The following is a 19,603-nucleotide window of genomic DNA, read 5'->3' as shown; positions in this document are numbered from 1 at the left end:
GATGACTTGAGGACAGCTAATGTGAAGCCAATTTTTTTAAAAATGTCCAGAGGTGATCCTGGAAATTGCAGGCCAGTAAACCTAACTTCAGAACCAGGCAAACTGGTTGAAACTATAACAAAGAACAGAATTACCAGACACACAGATGAACATGATATGCTGGGGAAGAGTCAACATGGCGTTTATAAAGAAAAATCATGTCTCACCAACCTATTAGATTGGTGTCAACAACCATGTGGTCAAGGGTGATCCAGTTGATACAGTTTACTTGGAATTTCAGAAAGCCTTTGACAAGGTCCCACACTAAAGGCTCGTAAGCAAAGAAAGCAGTCATGGAATGAGAGGGAAGATCCCCTTATGGATCAGTAACTGGTTAAAAGACAGGAAACAAAGGGTAGGAATAAACTATCGGTTTTCACAGTGAAGAGCAGTAAATAGCAGGGGTCCCCCAGGGATCTGTACTGAGATCAGTGCTGCTCAACATATTCATAAATGATCTGGAAAACGGGGTCAACAGTGAAGTGGCAAAGTTCGCAAACAATACAAAATTACTTAAGATAGTGAAGTCCAAAGCTGACCATGAAAAGTTACAAAGGTATCTCAGTAAACTGGGTGACTGGGCAACAAGCATAGGGAAGTACTACTTCATACAATGCACAGTCAACCAGTGGAACTCATTGCCAAGGGATATTGGGAAGGCCAAAAATATAACCAGGTTAAAAAAAGAATTAGATAAGTTTGTCCATCAATAGCTATTAGCCAAGATGGTCAGGGATGCAACCCCATGCTCTGGGTGTACCTAAACCTCTGACTGCCATAAGCTGGAACTGGATGACAGGGGATGGATCACTTGTTAATTGGCGTTCGATTCATTACCCTTGAAGCATCTGGCACCGGCTGCTGTTCGAAAACAGGATACTGGACAAGATGGACAATTTGTCTGACCCAGTATGGCTGTTCTTATGTTTGAAATGAACAATTAATATTGTTTGGTTCAGCAGCATTTAAATTGCATCACATTCTAAAAATTACACAGTAGGAGTCTATGTGTGTTGTATCCCAATGATTTCATATCAGATCTGTTCAGTAGAGAAATTTTTTTTAACGTGTGTATTTCTTTTTCAATTGCCAGTACTACAAGTTTACCCTTGCTATTTGAAAGTCAATTTAGGTTCTTTCTGGACCGTGCATTCTCACCAGCGATAAACATCCTGCAACTGGAACTTCAAAATCAAATGATCTTCAAGGGTATGTCTACACAGGGCTATAAAACCCACGGCTGGCCCGTATCAGCTAACTCAGGCTCCAGGACTGGACTGGGGCCCAAGCTCTGGGACCCTGTGAGGATGGAAGGTCCCACAGCTGAGGCTCCAGCCCAAGCCCTGACATCTACACAGCAAGTTTTAGGCCCATAGCCTGAGCCCAGAGAGCCAGAATCAGCTGATCCAGGCCAGCCACAGCCATGCTGCAGAGCTTTTATCCTTGTGTAGACATGCCCCAAATGCCTAAAAGACCTAGATTTTGCTGATGATGTTGCACTACTGACTGACACCCATGAAAATTTACAAAGAGAAACAACTTGGCAAAAATAGGGCTCAAAACTACTTATACTAAAACAAATGTCCTTGAAACCCAGATATCAAGCAGTAAATATCACATTAGAAGGTAAAAATATTAAATAGGAAGAACAGTTCATCTACCTGGGCAGCGCCACATTAGCCAATGGAGGAATCAAGAAGAAAATGACACCAAGGATAGGAAAGGCATCCACAGCATTTAATAACCTCAATAATGTATGGAAATCAAAGATATAAGGTGCCAGAATAAAACTGAGAATTTTCAGTTCAACTGTAATCTCTGTGCTAAGATACAGCTGTGGGAGCTAGAGATCTGCTACAACATTAGACAGAAAACTGGCTGCCTTTGAAAATACATACCTACAAAAGATTCTGAGCATTGGTTGGAAAGATTCCATCACAACAAGAGATCACCAACCAGCAACTTGTTTCCAGCAGAATCACTGGACATATTTGGAGCATGTCCTTTGTATGCCAACATACAGACTTCCACATGAAGCTGTAGAGTGGTGTGAGGAAACAAGGACACCCCAGAGAAACCTTAAGAAGAACCCTTAGCTGGAAGGGCACAACAGTCTATCTCAACACCACAGAGCAAATAGAAGCAGCAACAAATGACAGAGAGGAATGCAAGAGACTATTTTCCATCCTGTGTACCAACATTGGAGCAGGAAAGACGTAAAAAAATTGGAACTTAGTTTTGACAATGAATGGGCCAGAAAAGAATGCAACTCATTTTCAATAGCTGTACTCATTCTACAAGACCAAAAGTAGTAAAATGTAATAAACACTTACTTTTATCACCAAATATACTCTGCAAACTGATCTGTTCAGTAAGAAGACGCATATTTTTTCTGGTATTTTTTCACAGTTGCTTTATTACCATATATTTACTGATCTATCACCCTAAGTGCTTTGTCAGAGGTGGTGGTGCTTTAAAAATTAGACTATTTCAAGTTTAAATGCATGTAATTTGTTAAATATCAGTAGTTAGATTTCATATTGTGTACATTATTCATTTAAAAAAAAAAAAAAAGAGGCACAAAAAGTCGAAGAACAATTCCAGCCAAACACTATGTTTTATGAGGCAGGCATGAAATTGAAATAGCCAAGAAACTTTAATGTGATGGAAAGAAAGAACAGGGACATCTGTACAGCGAGTAAGCTGTAACTGCCATGAGGAATCATCAGTCTAGTGCTAGTAATGTGCCAGCTTTCTGCATTTCAATTACTGCTTATGCCATACCATAAAATGTGTTTGTAATAAAAGTGAAATGATGACTCTCTAGATCTTTATAGTTCCCAATGACATTTTACACAGCTTGTATCTATGGACTGCACTATTCCAAATACAGTAAGAGTTGATAATCTGGCCACAAGTTTTTCTGTGTTCAAAATTCGTCAATGTTAAATTTTCTCTTTCAGTGAAGTTATTTGAAGTACCCAGTATCAAGTTTTCAAAGGTGAGAAGGTTACATGCAAGATTTGTGAAGTCTAATTACAGCAATACATTTAGTTTTAAGAAGAAAAATACAGGTATGTTATTGAACTTTCTCTTCAGCTTGTTAAACAGAAGTTCCCCTTTGCTAAGAGGTGCTCACTCTCCATATTATAATGCAAAGACAATAGCTGGATTTCAACTACCAACCCTTGCTCCCTATACTGGAAAAGCTATGAAGGTAGCAACCTTACATTGTTCTGTAGGTATCCTGAGGCACCAATGTGCCAAGGGCTCCCCATGGCATCACTGCTTTGGTGCATCAGGGAATCTTTCAAGCGCTGATTCCCCAATGCAGAAAACTGTCTTCCCTCAATTGCAGCCAGTTGTATTTTTTGTCTAGAACAATAAATTAATAAGAAACATGTATATAATCACTGAGTATATATCAGAAGGAAGCACTCGACTTATTTGGGACATGTACTCCAGATGCCAACATACAGACTCCTATATAAATCTGTCAAGTGGAACTGGAAACCAACTGGTGTGAGAAAACAATCATGCCCTAAGAGAATCCATAAAAATAAACTGTTCTGCCCTCCCTACTAAGGGTTATCTCGACACCTGGAGCAGATGGAATCAGCAGCAAATGATAGAGGAATGGAAGAAACTGGTTTCCATCTTGTGTGCCAACATTGTCATGGTAAGGATGTAACGTAATATAAAAAATAAAACCACCACAATCAATTATTCACTTGTTGCTATGCAACTGCTGTGGTTAGGACACAGAGAATTCTTTTGCTTCCTTGAGTCCATCTGTGAGCCCATAGTAGCCTCACCACAATCACTAAATCAAATAATCCAATAGCAATTAAGGAATAGTAAATATGCTGAAACATTATATCCTTCTAGCTATTATACTATTGTTTCCTTCAGCCTTCGGAGCTCTGTATCTGCCTCACAAGCAGTGTATATTGCTCCACATTTTCTTCTGGCACTATCTAACAGTATTTATTTAGACTCCCTCGTTTCATATCCATTCTCTTAATTTCTCCACTGAAATACTCTACTGTAAATATACAGGTCTTTCATCACAGAAAACAACCTCTTCAATCCTATGTATATACAAATGTTTGTACTTGGAAACTGAAACCTTATCTTAATTAGTGTAACAACTACACGAAAATCAATCAAATGTCACAATTACTACGGCAGTCTCTTACATGAAAAAGTAACAGGTATTCTTAGCTGTTTTTTAATTAAATTTAACAGCAAGATGTGAAAGGAGCAAGCTCCTGGTGACCAACCAGCTCTCCATGGATCACTAGTAAGTATCCCACAGACCACAGTTTGGGAACTCTGAGCCCACAACAAAAGATTCTAATTATTATTACTCTAATCTTAGCCAACTTAAAAGCTGGTTTTATCAGTCAACCTACAGTTTCCACTGCTCTGCACCACTGTAATTAATGAATGTAGGAATATTCTAAAAGCTGGGATTTCAATGTTATTAAATGCTTTCCACTAGTACAGCAAAAAAAAATTAAATAGAAAGTCTGAAGATTACAGTAACCTCAAATTGCCCGGCCACACTGAATCCAGGTCAAAACATAGCTCTGTTTTTACATACTTTAATTTTAATTGCTTAACGTATGAACTATCAAGTATCTGATTTTCTACTCTAACACTCCCAAACACAAACTGCAATAATAAAATTAAATTTTGCAAATTATTTTTAGTTGTCAACAAAGTGTCAGCATTAATTACACTGGTCTATAGCACAAAAATTTATTTTATTTATTTATTGTTAAAAGAAATGCACTTTGCAAACTAAAAATACCTGACTCCTCTCATACAATGTAACTGCTGGCTGTTTTTACTCATAGTCTGGGGCTCAATCCTGAGAACCCTTAGTCATAGGAGTAGGCCCTACTCCTACACTTATATAGATGCTTAAATTTACTACCATGATAGTCCCATTCATTTCAGTGGGACTACATGTGGCAATGAAGTTAAGCATGTGCATGTTTGCAAAAATGTATTGCATAAATTCTCTATTAAGGACTAATTTATGCAGTACATTTTGCTAACAAAATCCAAACTTACTGAACAAAATAAAACTGCTAAATCAAAATAAAAGCATACCAAAATATACAAACAATTGGCAACCCACTTAAATTGGTTATTTCTGTGGCTCCATATTATGCAGCAACTTCCATAAGCAGTTGGTAGAGCATACGCACACATACCACTCCAAAGTAAACTACATTAACTGTGGATTATTTTAACCTTTTTATCAAACATAAGGCAGATTCAAAATACCCAAGATACTTTGTAATACTGCACACTGATTTACCATTCATCATATTTCACCTCCAGCAGCTAACCCCTGCAAAATACTACTTACACTCTTATATTACCTTCTTCCAAGGGCAAGTTTTGTGGCTTCTTGACCTAGGTTAATAAGTCTTTATTCACTATAGCAACTGAGATCATGAGGACTCCCTGTCCTGAACTGGGAGCCATAATCTTGACATTTCAGGTAACATGATGAGTTGTTCAAATAACATTCTTGTAACCAGTTATATTTTCATGTGAAGACAATGAAACTTCCATGTCGTGTCTACGTTTTCTATAATCCTCTAATGAACAGTTTCAATTTTAACTGCTTTTGTTTTTTTCCAAGAAAGGTATTTTTGGGGGTGGGAGGGTAAGGAAGAAATATACATGCACACAGAGGTGGGAGTGGGGGCAAGGAACAGTATATAATCTATATATTAAGGCTGAGCTATTCCACTTTTTTTTCCCTAACCCTTCTCTTGATGTCCAGGCCTGTTTGTGTGCCCCTCCCCTTACTCCCTTAGTGCTCCAGCTATTCTCTTGCACATCTCTCCCTAATGAATAATTAAAGCAGTTGCAGCAGAACATAGTAGCTCTGTTTAACTTCCTCTCCTCCTCCTCCTCCTTCTGCAAAAGGAATAGCAACTGGGCACCAGTTCAGCTGGTTGTTTCTTCCCACCTCCTGAAAGCTGTACTGATGCAGGCACATATAGTGAGGCACAGAATCTGAAGCATCCACCTCTTGTGTACTTAGTGGGGACTGAGTTGAGGCCCTTTTTGGAACAGAAGGAGCTCTACAGTCACTCTTGGCCAGGGACTATCAGGAAAGATGAGAGAGATGAGATTCTCCCCCAGCAGAGAAGAGCAAGCATTTAGGGAGGATTTAAGATATTAGCCTTCTGATCACTAAGCAGATGTAAAGCCCTGGCATTACTCTATTTAAAAATAAATTTGGTTTTTTATGTAGTGCTTTACATCACAGAAATTCAGAGACAGAAAAGACCCATTTCCCATCACCTAGTCCAACACTGCAGCCATTCAGGACTGTTGCCTACAATGTATTCTTACCATTACTCAGACTACATTTTCACAAAATTGGGTGACTAGGCAACAAAATGGCAGATGACATTCAATGTTGAAAAATGCAAAACAATGCACATTGAAAAACATAATCCCAACTATACATATAAAATGATAGGGTCTAAATTAGCTTTTACCACTCAAAGATCTTGCGGTCGTGGATAGTTCTCTGAAAACATCCACTCAATGTGCAGCAGCAGTCAAAAAAGCTAACAGAATGTTGGGAATCATTAGGAAAGGGATAGATAATATGACAGAAAATATTGCATTGCCTCTTTTTAAATCCATTGTACGCCCACATCTTGAATACTGTGTGCAGATCTGGTAGCCCCATCTCAAAAAAGATATACTGGAATTGGAAAAGGTACAGAAAAGGGCAACTACAATGATTAGGGGTATGGAAAAGCTTCCATATGAAAAGAGATTAATAAGACTAGGACTTTTCAGCTTGGAAAAGAGGCGACTAAGAGGGACATTGATAGAGGTCTATAAAATCATGACTAGTGTGGAGAAAGTAAGAAAGGAAGTATTATTTACTCCTTTCTCATTACACAAAAACTAAGGGTCACCAAATGAAATTAATAGGCAGCAGGTTTCAAATGAAGAAAAGGAAATATTTCTTTACCCAATGCACAGTCAACCCGTGGAACTCTTTGCCAGAGGCTGTTGTGAAGGCCAAGACTATAACAGGGTTCAAAAAAGAACTAGATAAATTCATGGAGGATAGGTCTATCAATGGCTATTAGCCAGGATAGGCATGGATTGCTGGTTGCGAGAGGCTGGGAAAGGGCGACGGGATGGATCACTTGATAATTACCTGTTCTATTCATTCCCTCTGACGCACCTTGCATTGGCTACTGTCAGAAGACAGGTTACTGGGCTAGATGGACCATTGGTCTGACCTAGTCTGGCCGTTCTTATGTTCTTATTTTCCTTCCCTTAATTTTATCTCAGTGACAAACCTTTGGTCCACCCAACACAATCCCTCTCTGTACTCATTTAATTTTCATATTCCTCTTTAGTTGTCTTCTGGCCAAGCTACATTTGTACATATTTAGTTTGCTTTCCTCATAAGTCTACATCTTTGATAGCTACTCGTCGTGTTTTCAATGTAAAATTATAAAAATACACTGTACACAAGATTTACATGTGACTGACATACACCGTTGAGGAAAAAAATCATGTTATCTGTAACTTTATACCAAAGACTCCAAGTACCTAAAACTGAATGCAAAGCAGCTAGTGGTCTCACATTATCATTCTGGCTGCAGCAAGATCTTCCCATCTCATTAGCAACATAATGCCAATCACAGATACAACAGTCTATCAAAGACTGCCAAATATATGAATTATAGAAAGTTAGATTTGAAAGCTTTGCTTGCATGAAGACTTATCACCCCCTTCTCAAAAACTGTAAAGATATAAGTCCTTCCACAGAAAAAGGTTTCCAATGAGATGCTAGCATACAGGGAATATATTAAAGGCAAATTCTTAAAATGATTTATCTGTGTTACATAGCTAAAGCTAGCAATTATGCATCTAACTGATAGCACATCTTAATACTTTCAACAGGAAGTGCTTAAAAACCATCAAAACAATTGAATGCCTAAGTCAGAGATAAAAGAAGAATAGTTGGGACTGGGAACATACTTGCTCAAATTGATGACCAAGTATACTTTATATTTAATATGATTGGGGCAATTAATTAGTAGCTTTATTTTTTCATGTATAAGTAATTACGGTTTAACAGCACTTCATAATATTTCATTCCCTTTAATTACTAATTTATTTTAATTTTTAAGTATTTTTAGAGAGTTTCTTTTGTATAACGTTTATACAAAATGTAAGAGACACAAAAAGATGACAGAAGAAGAAAACAAAATAGAAAGAGTTAATACTAGTTCATGTTTTATACAAAGGCCATTGTTTGGGGAAGCTGTTTACATAGGGCCTTATTCAACATCCACTGAAGTCAATGGAAAGATTTTCTGACTTCAGTGGTTACTGGATGAGATCCACAGTACAAATGAAGGCACAAATACAAAAGGGAAATGTATATTAATGAGCAAACAATTGGTTATCAGTAACAAGGAGCACAAAAAGTTTGTCATAGATTTTTTTTTATATATAGATTTTTTTTTAATCTATACACAGTCACTTCACTGCTAGGGTAGGCACATGCAAAAGTTTTTTGATAATAAAAGATACTTGCTTTTATGAGGATATGCAGCTGCATGTTACCACCTGCTCAAACTACACTGTTTGAAAATGTAGCCCTACAATGACTGCACGTGAATTTACCATATACCAACTAGCATATCAAGGATAATTTTATGAATTTGGCATACAACATAAGCCCTGAATTTTCCCTCTACCTCAGTTAGTTTCAATCCTTTCTCACTTTCCATCTTGGCCAAAATATTTTGAGACATGCACAGCTTGGCTAAATGGCAACCAGGGGAGGACAGGATAATGGCCTACAAATAGCTGATGACTGTAAATACTAAGGAGGATTAAGAGTTATTTAGAGTGGTACAAGGGACCTAAGTAGGAGTAATGGGAAAAAATGTACAAAGGGAAATTTTATACAGAATACCAGAAAAAACTCTGAGAACAAAGTCTATGGTATTTGACTATGACAATCTTCCAGGTAATAGCGGAAGCCCTATTATTTGGGACATTTAAAACTAGAATGAACAAAACTCTAGAAAATATGTTGCCAGTGAAAGTCCTGCCTTGGCAGGGAAATGTACTGGCTGACCTATTAAGTCTTCTCCATCTCCAGCATCTGTTGGGTAGCTATGATACAACATAATTCTCTCAGGATTTCAACGCTCATGAGTTCTGCAGTAAACTTGTCTTTATGGTATAGAACAGCATGATCAGCATTCAAAGAATATAGTATCCCCCATCCTTTTACAAATTATAAATGTTTCACTAAAATATACAAATAGAGTATACACAAAGCCTCATCTTGGGTTAAATTCATGTTTTCACTTAGTACAGAGGAACATGTACTCAACCGCTAATGATGAGATATTCAACAAAGAGAATCTGGTTTTCCGAGAAACTTTTTAGATAGTTAAAATAGCCAGATCCAAAGCAAAAGAATCAGCCTCGGGCAGGATTCTATGATTAATCCCTTGCATAGTATAAAAAAAGAAACACAACAAGATAGAAGCAATCTGTAAACACTCAAAAAGAAACCCAGCTGAAACATTCCTGCTAATTAAATATTTTTAGGGAAAATACAACCTAATATATTGCTTCTACTGGGCATTCTACTGCCTCTTAACTGCTTTAATCCAGTCCCCTAATATGCTCTCTTTGTGATGCAAATTCACTCAAATACTATGCTTTCCATAAAACATTCACACACATATTGCATTGACAGTTGCAGCTTCGGGAATAACCCTAAATGTCCTTCAATATCTAAGTATTACATTTAAGTCTTTTCTATACTAGCAGTTTCTGGGGAATCTTTTATTGCTACTGCACCAGTGGTAGTGCTAGGTGAGAGATTTCCTCAAACAATTACAATCATAAATTGATATTTCTGTTTCATCACATGCAAAAGCCAAGTAAAAGGACTTTATCAAGGGGACCTACACCAGAGATTTTTGGAGAAGGAAGGTAATTGGTGTGGAGAAGGGGAGAAATCTTTTCCTTAAAGCTAGAAATTTACACATGGCACCTGCAACCCAAAAGAATCAGCTTTGGGCAGGTCTAAAGGCCACAACCAAAACAATAATCAGATATATAACCTAAAATTGATCTTTTACTTCATTCTGTGTATTCTACATAAAGGAAATTTGCATCCCTATCACAATGGAGTTGGGATTTTTCCAGAGGGATGATTTTTTAAAACAAACATACCAAAACCCAGCTGATCATTTGTAAAAATTAAATGAATCTGACAGCCCTAGAGACCAAACACCTCTACTTTTCCACAGAACTGGTACAACACAAGGCAGTCATTGAGTAAGCTGCCATATATTTCTTTATCCACAGGCCTCAAGCCCAATTTGAAGTGACAGACTAGTTCCATCTTTAAGTTCATGACTCTCCATTAAAATTGCCAGTGACAGTGCCAATTGATATTTTCATTATATGGATATGTCCACTGCGAACTGGACTGAAACCACCAACTTGTTTTTCTGAAGTCATTGAACAACCATCAGACAGCAACAATTTTCTTACTATTACTGACCTCTGTTAGATCTGAACCACTGATTGGGGTGAAATGATGCATATCCCAATAATGTGAGCCATCCATTCCTCCCACCATTAATTTTAATTAAACAATCAACTTTTTCTACATGAATTAGCTTGTGCATAAAACAGGAAAATAAATAATGCTACTGATCAGCTGCAATTCTGTGACATGAGCAGTAACATGGTAGGAGGCTGATTTTGTGCAATCCTTCAGCCTAGATGTGGTGTAGGGTAGCATCACCTATCTTGAAAACTCACATAAACTGGTATAAGAGCTAAATTAAGATACAGTCCATTTGGTTGGATCTACTCATTGAATCTGATGATTAACCAGATTCAAAAACAGAAAAGCTTTATGGAACAGAAATGTATTGTAATTTAGAAAAGACCTAAGGTTCTCGCCAGTTATGTTCAGATCTGAGATTCATAAAGAGAAAGAAAAGCTCCACGGAGTTTCAGCTTACATATGAAAAGGCCAAACACACCTTCTTGAGTCACTGGCTATTTGCAGTAGCCTTCTATGACTCTTGCAAAATTGAAATTTTCAATTGATCAATGCAGCCATGCTATAAAATATTTTCCGGGATCAGAGAAAAAGGAATGGAACATGCCAAACAAGGTATTCACAGAAATGCCTACCTGGGGGCGGGCCCCCCCCCAGCGGTATTTGTATACCGAGTATTTTGAACATTTGCAACTTTACAAACCACAGAAGAATAAATTAAAAATAATAGATTGATTCTTGACTAAGAGCAAAAAACAGCCTTCTTGTTTGGCTCCAATAAAGTATTTCCTGAAAAATGTTGCCTGTTTTGAACTAAAAGAGGTTACCTAGAACATTGATACTTAAGATTTTAATTTCCAATTATACTTATAAGAAAAATTCACTTGTTTCACATTGCTAACTGGAAGTATCATGTAAAACAACGTAATGGCTGCAACATTTGAAATATCCATATCAACTATCATATCAAAGTAAATCTATTTTACTAAGTTTAAGGGATATAAATCCTCATGCTTCAGGGACTGGCCATTGTAGGTTTTCCTGAACCTTCCTGAGGAACATCTGGTACTGGCCAGTGTCAAATATAAAATATTTGACCAGTTGGACCACTGGTCTGATCAAGTATAGCATTTCATACCCTCCTTTAACCCTTCAATTTCAGAGAATTCCTATGTCAGCAACCATGCTGGTAAATGGAAATTAAAGAGCGAAACCACAAGTTTTCATATATCTGACTTTTCTATTTTAAATTTCATCTTATATTAATCTTGTACTTACTGTGATCTCGATCCTTAGTGGATATACACTCTTTTATAGACTCTGTTATCCCAAGGCTGGCGGCAGTAGGGAGTGGGCCAAGCAGAGATTCTAGGGCAGGTGGCCATACAGGAACTTCGTTTCCATTTTTGCATTCTCTCTTTTCATTTTTCTTTAATCTATCTTTATCGACAAGTTCATTATAAAAGTCCTTGTTTAAATGATTAGCAGCTGCTTCCAGTTCTTCATCTTCTGCCTCCTCCTCTCCAAATACACTAGAGGTATTATCTTCTATAGATTCTGTAAAGGAAAAAAAAAATCAAATAACTTCATACCATCTGTTACAGAAACTAAAAAAATGAAAAGCAGCTCACTTAAAAGAATAAAAACTTTTGGAGAACAATCTGCAGAAGAACAGACAGTATTTCAGTACATTTTATGAATATATAGAATTTCCAGATGTGCTTTAAAATCATTGCCTTAGTTTTTAAAATATGTCTTATAAAAACATTAATAATTTAAAATTGATTTTATTGTGTTACCAAAATACTGCAAGTAAATAGTTCTAGTAATACGAGCTAAATACTTGTCAGGATAATTAAGGCTAATATTCAGCCTATAAACAGCACTGTGCAAAGCCTTCAATGTGGGAAAACAGAGGCACAAAGGGTCACTGGATTGGGGTAAATTTCATGTTAAACAGAAATAACCTTAAGTACCAATATCATGCCTCCTAAATTGTGCTTGGGGAGTAATTTGTTACTGCCCTTCATGCTGTTACAATAGTTGTATTTTTTTAAAAAAACATTGGATTCAATTTTGGTGAATTCCAGTACTATTCAAGTTGAAGTCTGATATTTGAAGCTCGATATTTTGTGGGCTGGCAGTATGCATTCCATTCCTCACAGAACTCCAGTGTAAGTCAAGACTGAAATGTTTTGTTGCACTCAACATTTCACTGCATAATGTATGTATGTAACTGCAGATATATAAATAATACACAACACAGAAATGGAGCCGTATATAGTATAATAAACGATCATACAAAATAACGTGACTAGGATTTGACCCTCTCCCCTCCATTGCTACTTTTAAAATATTCAGTTTTTATAGACTTACCATCTTTACTCAAATTTGCAAATACTCCTTTTGCCTTTGGCCTACTATTTTCTAATTCATTCTCTATTTCATCTTGGTAACTTGATATTTCACCTGTCGCAATTAAATAAAAATAAAGCTCAGAAACAATTAATGTTATTTGATGTAGACAAGCGTGTGACACTCTGTCTCAGAACAACACTCCAAAAACTCCATATTCACCAATGTCATGTAATTATACGTTCTGTACAAGATATGCCTAGTGTGGTATTATTTTAAAAGTCTTGATCTGCTGAACATTAATATCTTGTTGGATTGTAATTTTATTAAGTTATAAAATATTGTTGAATATACTACTAAAACATGTTGCAAGGCAGGATACTCCCACAACAGCCTTTCAGACACAACAATGGAGTGGCCAGACAGCATTGATGGCTCTCTCACCCATTCAAGGATAGATTCAACTCACAGGGATTATTTACAGGGGAGCTTCACAGAGAGGAGCAGGTACACAATGGAATACTGACAAACCAATGAGGACGACCCCCCCTCTCCCAGGTCACAAGCACCGACTGTTCTGGCAAGTTGAAAAAGACTATAAAAGAAGGGGAGTGACATCATGACTTGTCTTCACTCCCCCACAGCTCAACACCTGAAGAAACGCTTGAAAGACAAAAGACTTTTGAATGGAGGAGGGAGTAACTCCGGCTGCAAGGCAAACATAGCCCGTGAATTGAAGAGCTGCACACCTGCTGGTACCATCTCAGGTTGAGACATTTCTAGATTCAAATCCTGTTAGAATTTAGATTGTGTACTTATTTTTATTTCTTTGGCAACTTCTTTTAATATCTTAAACCTACCGTTTAAAATGGCTTAAAATCTACTTTTCTGTAGTTAATAAACTTGTTTAATGTTTCATCTTAACCAGTGTGTTTTTGAGTGAAGTGTTCAGTTAATCTTAGCTCAATAACAAAAGCTGATGTATGACTTCCTCATAGAGGGGGAAGCGGACTCATTAATGAGCTTGCACTGGACAAATCTTTGTCCAGCACAAGATATTATCTTGGGATGCATTCCTGAGTAGTGAAGAACTTAGGATCTGTGAGGGTTACTGGATGTCCCCTGACTCTGTGGTGGGTGCATGAGTGACTCAGTTGGGTGGGCAGCACCCCAGCTGTCATGTTGAATGATAACCGGGTCTGGAGAGATTCTGTATACCATCAACAGCAGCATATCTGGAGGTCAGCACAAGCCACAAGAGTAAGGAGGTTCAGCGATACCCCAGATTCAAGCTGCAACAGGCTGCATGTCTGTGACAAAGTGATATAGTGTACTGAATGGGACTTTTACCTTCAACATCTTCAAGCTTTTTTGACAGTGCTTTCTCAAGCTGAAAAGAAAAAATGAGTAACAGAATGAAATATGAATGTGCTATGATTAAATAATTTTTAATATATGTACCTTTATTTAGAGACTTAAATTCACATGGTACTACAGAAAGATGGCAAGGTACATTTCTTATCCTAAAGAGTTTGTAATCTAGGACAGACCAGACAGACAAAAGACAAGTATCAAAATACCATTTGAAATAAAGTACTGATTAAACCTATATCTCAATCTGACAGAGAGAAACTTTCACACTTGCTCACCTAAAGTGAGGTCTCGACTCTCCCCTATATTCAAGCACCAGTCAGACATAGTGAAGAGTAGCAGCTGAAGGGAGACAGTTGCAGCTCCCTGATTCTTGGCCACCCAGGCCCAGCAGAAGCAGGGTGCCTACTCTAACTTAAATCACCATCATAAATTCCATAATGGAGTTAATGCCAGCAGAAGATCAGTTGTAGTGGAGCTCAAAGTTAACATGACGGACCAAAAAATCCAGCCCAAGAGAAACAACCCAATGTTAACAGTCATTCTAGTATTTCTTAGACTAGCATTTCAGATATCTGTATTTAAACACCTCTCTCCCTCACAGTCCAGCTTGTTTCTCTTATGAAAATACTGCCAAATTCTAACATCATGGTTCAGAACATTGCATCTTAAAACTGGATGCTGTAACGTTTGGTACAATTTGTATTTTAACACTAAATGTAGTATTTTTAGAAGAGTTGATTCTGTAGTTAAGTAATAATCCTGTGTTTGTAATAATGTATTAGTTTCATGCTGACAAAGTGACAAATTCAACATTACACAAAAAGATGTGCTAAGAAGCAGCAAGCCCCCATTTCAATTAACTCAGATCTGTGTAAACCTGAAGTAACTTCATTGTGTACACACATGCAAGTGAAGAGAATTTGGCCCTCTCTTTCTTATTTACTACAAATTACCTAGATAACTGTATGCTTTATGTGATGCTGGCAACAAATACTAAAATATTTTATACAGGACAAAACTTGTTTTGGGTGATTCTCAGAATTACTGTATACTCACATGGTGAAAAGTTCTCTTCATGCATCTGACGAAGTGGGTTGCAGCCCACAAAAGTTTATGCCTGCAGAAATTTGTTAGTCTAAGTTGCTACAGGACTCTTGTTGTTTTTGCTGTATACCCACAGAGTAAATGGGAGCTGTGGGTACTCAATAACTTTGAAGAGTGGTGTTCAGATTATAAATTTATTTCATTCAAACTTTACAAAATCACAAATAAAATATCTGAAAACCAAAAAACCCCAAGAATTTCAAAACTTTGGCGCATTAGCTTCCAACTGTCAACCTTAACTGTATTCTAGCATTTCCAGATATAAATCGGTATTTTTTAAAAAATCGTCTAGAACAGACAGACAAATAGTATAGTTACATAGGGGAATATGTTAACAAAACTGATCTGGTATTTATGATTCTGAATTGGCTATTTCTCAAAAAGCCATGCTCTATATCCTGGCAATATTTATATGTTGACAAGACTTTTAGTGGGACTTCCTCTTAGTCTTGTCTCAGCATGTGAGAGAACACACACTCCCCTGAGCATACACAGTATTTCAGTGATAACATAAGTGCAAACAAATAACAGAATCTACACACACATAAAGCCTACATGGCTGCAGGAGTTTGAACCTACCACCATTGCATGCAGGAGCTATAGCTGGAAAAAACCCACAGATGTGCATGGGCAAGACTGAAGTCTAAAAATATGACCCACAGTAACTACCAGGTTTTTGAGTAAAATCCTCAGAAGACATAATAATCAAAACATTACCAATATTAAGAATGTTCACTTTCAATAACAAATAACTTGAAACCAGATTTGGGACTGTTACAGAGTATTTTCATCTAAAATAATTGTCCAGCTACTGTTCCTCAAATGAATTAAGCCACACATAAAACCAGTCTTTCAAGTACTGCATGCTATATCACAAAACAAATGCTATGTAATCTGATTGGTGTTAACATCAGTATTTATTTTTATATAACACAGGTTAGACACAAAATTTAAGTAATGCCACATTTCCTACCCCTGGGTGTCTCCAGCAAGAACAACACATGCAAGATTTTTTGATCCAATTAACGAGCAACTACTTTTTCAGCTGTGACCTTTGCTAAGTAGGGTAGAAGAGTGAATGTAGCACATATGAGAGGAGCAAAAAATATCAAGTCTGCTCAAGGTTTACATGCAACAAAATCAGCTTAGCTGGTCATATGAGAGACCCAATTTTGTAAATAAAACGAGCCTTGATACTAGTGTGAGGTGGCGAGCATAGTTAAAAGACACATGCAAAGCAGGAAGGTAGGAAGCAACTACACAAAAGGTAGTTAAGAGAGAACCATGCTCAGAATGGATATCTGGCAATCATGCCAGCATCATTTTCCAAATGGGAATGAAGACTGGGCATGGGGTACTGAGCCCTGAATCCACAATACAAAAATTACGTGCTCAGCAGTTAACTGCCTTAGTAAGTGCTCCTACTAAGAGGAGTACAGCTATTGCTATGCTACTTCACCACCAACTTCCCTGGATTTGCACTGAGTCGAGCAGTGGCTTTGCCCATTCTGCTGTTATTGCAGTGATTGGCTAAGACTGCAGATATGGTTTAGGCCCTCATCAGGAGACATTTACAGCTACAACTGACAGAAAGCGGGATGAGTCTGATTCTCCAGAGTTAGTGAAAATGGCATGGAAGAAATCTCACTGCATCCTTTAATGTGTGGCTATCTGCCAGCCAGTAAAGAAAAAATTTTGTTTGTGGATGCCACCACCTATGCCTCCACCCTCCCAATGAGAATCTAGTGGTAGAAGCAGCAATAGGTAGGTCTAAATTGGTCAGTCATGGCATGGCTATCAAGTCCAAAGGAAAAAACAGAAACTGAACCATGAGGAGCTCCAGAAACAAAGTATTGATAGAATTCACCTCCTGAATCTTTAATTTTCTTTGACCAGCTGTAAATGAAGGAGGATCACACTCCTCTTCCAAGTCAATCTTCATAAATTCATCTATAGTTAGCTGACTTGTTGGTGTATCTTCAAATTCTGTAAGCCTAACATACACACACAAAATCAAAATACACAATATTTTATTGTAGTATCTTTTAGAACATTCTTTTTTTAAAAAGGAGTTTTACAAAAGTTGGCAAACTGCTAAATTAAAGAATAAGTATGTACTCCCAAGAGACTGTGTCTCAAACAAATAATAGAATAATAATAATACCCAGCTCTTATACAATACTTTTCATCCCTAGATCCCAAAACACTTTACAAAGACAAGAAAATATCATTATCCCCATTCTAGATAGTGAAACTGAGGCACAGGGAGGTGAAGTAACTTGCCCCAGGTCACACAGTGGACCAGTGGCACAGCTGGGAGTAGAACCCAGGTCTACCGAATCCTAGTCCTATCCACTGGGCTACACAAAAATCAAAATGATTTTGATGGTCTCATCGGCTCCTAAATAAATATTTATACACACTATAAAACTGCCTTTTGATTAGAACTATGTGAGAACAGTAAGTTTTTGCCAAGAAGAGACTCTGGACTGGAATAGTACAATCACTTGTAGGTCAGTTTTGTGATAGACTTGAAAAACCATCTGGAGAAATGCCTACTTTCTGATTGACTTAAATCAGTGTTATCAATCCCAACAAACAAAAATTCACCAAATTTCCAAACTAAAACATGTATTTGTCATAATAGCACAGGAATACGTTTAAAATTATTCTTAGTGTATTAACATTAGTTAACTTACACAAAGCAGATCTACAAATAATATCATTTCAACAGTTTTGAAATAACCCATCTTCCCAAACAGAAGACAGACTGCAATGGAGTAAAGAGGTCATTTGTGTATTGAATACATAACATATGTGGATACTTGTAATTATATATAATAAATAGCAATAATATAATTAGCACATGTTCAGTTGGTTGCATTTTAAATGTTAATATAGTGAGTATACAGAATCTCTCTGAAATCATAGAATCTTTCAAAAGAACAGAAAGTTAAGTAGGATCAATCTGTTGCATTTTTCATCCATAAATCTCAACGTTTTATAAGAGTGGTTAAACACTACCACATCCATTCTGGAGATGGAGAAAATGAGACAGAGAAGTAAAGAACTCATAGGAGATTTCTACTGGAATGATTTTTCTGACAGAAAATGCCCCTTTCACAAAACTGAAATTTTCCATGGGAAATTTTCAATTTTGCCAAAGAAATTTGTTATTCCTTTAGGAAACATTTCCTTTGGGAACTCAAAATGACAGCTCTCCAGCTGACCATGTGGGCAGCCAGCAAGCTGAAAAATATTGTTTCAGTTCTCTGAAAAATTCCATTTCAGGAATTTGTTCAAGGAAAAATGTCCCATTTTCACTTTTTATCCTGAATTGGGATGAACATTTTTCCAAAACCTGAAGAGGTTTCACAGGATGGTAATTCCGTTGTTCAGCCAGCTCTAGCTAAGTAATTTGCCAGAGGACACAGAGCACTAAATTACAATGCCTCTTATGCATTATTCTTATTTATATTACAGTAACCCCCAAAGCTCCATTGTTCTAGGCACTGTACAAAAGAATAAGAGACAGTCCCTGTGCCAAAGAGCTAACAATCCAAATAGGAAAGAGGCAACGGGTGGAGAAAAGCAAGTATTATTACCCCCATTTGACAGATGGGGAACTGAGGCACAGAGAGATTAAATGCCTACCCCAAGAGCCCAGATGGGTAAAGCAGGCAACTGATCCCATATCTCCCAAATCTTAGTCCAGTGCCTTAACCACAAGAGCAGTCATCCTCTTGTAGGTAACACTTGTACATGACCCTCTCTATCATAGCCTGGGACAAGACTGAGAGTACAAGCAGCAGAAATGAGGTTTCTCCACAGGGTGGCTGGGCTGACTCTCCGAGATAGCATGAGGGGCTCAGCTATTTGGGAGAGCCTTGGAGTACCCGCCGCTACTCCTCCAGATTCAGAGAAGTCAGCTGAGGTCACCTGGTAAGGATGCCTCCTGGTAGACTTCCTTTGGAACTATATTGGGCACGTTCCACTGGGAAGAGGTACCGAGGCTGACCCAGGATATGCTGGATGAATTAGATCTCCCGGCTGGCCTGGGAATCCTCCAGGAGGAGCTGGAAACAGTTGTGGAAGAAAGGGAAGTCTGGTCCTCCC

At 37.6% G+C, this 19,603-nt stretch overlaps 1 protein-coding gene across 3 annotated transcripts in view; it reads right to left on the bottom strand.

Moving 5' to 3' along the window:
* Nucleotides 1–19,603, bottom strand: part of BRF1 (BRF1 RNA polymerase III transcription initiation factor subunit) — a 227,001-nt gene that overhangs the window by 89,286 nt on the left and 118,112 nt on the right. For all 3 annotated transcript variants that reach the window (XM_067554938.1, XM_067554936.1, XM_067554937.1), the window contains exons 8-11: nucleotides 17,355–17,481; nucleotides 14,360–14,399; nucleotides 13,031–13,123; nucleotides 11,933–12,211 (exon numbers count right to left, since the gene is read on the bottom strand). In XM_067554938.1, coding sequence (XP_067411039.1) covers nucleotides 11,933–12,211; nucleotides 13,031–13,123; nucleotides 14,360–14,399; nucleotides 17,355–17,481 — 539 coding nt within the window. The remainder of the gene's footprint in view (nucleotides 1–11,932; nucleotides 12,212–13,030; nucleotides 13,124–14,359; nucleotides 14,400–17,354; nucleotides 17,482–19,603) is intronic.

The sequence above is a fragment of the Emydura macquarii genome, unplaced genomic scaffold (assembly GCF_026122565.2).
Source record: "Emydura macquarii macquarii isolate MOO-44397 ecotype Brisbane River unplaced genomic scaffold, CSIRO-AGI_Emac_v2 contig_1551, whole genome shotgun sequence".
In the NCBI taxonomy this organism is placed as follows: Eukaryota; Metazoa; Chordata; order Testudines; family Chelidae; genus Emydura; species Emydura macquarii.
This window is presented reverse-complemented; position numbering and strand designations above follow the sequence as displayed.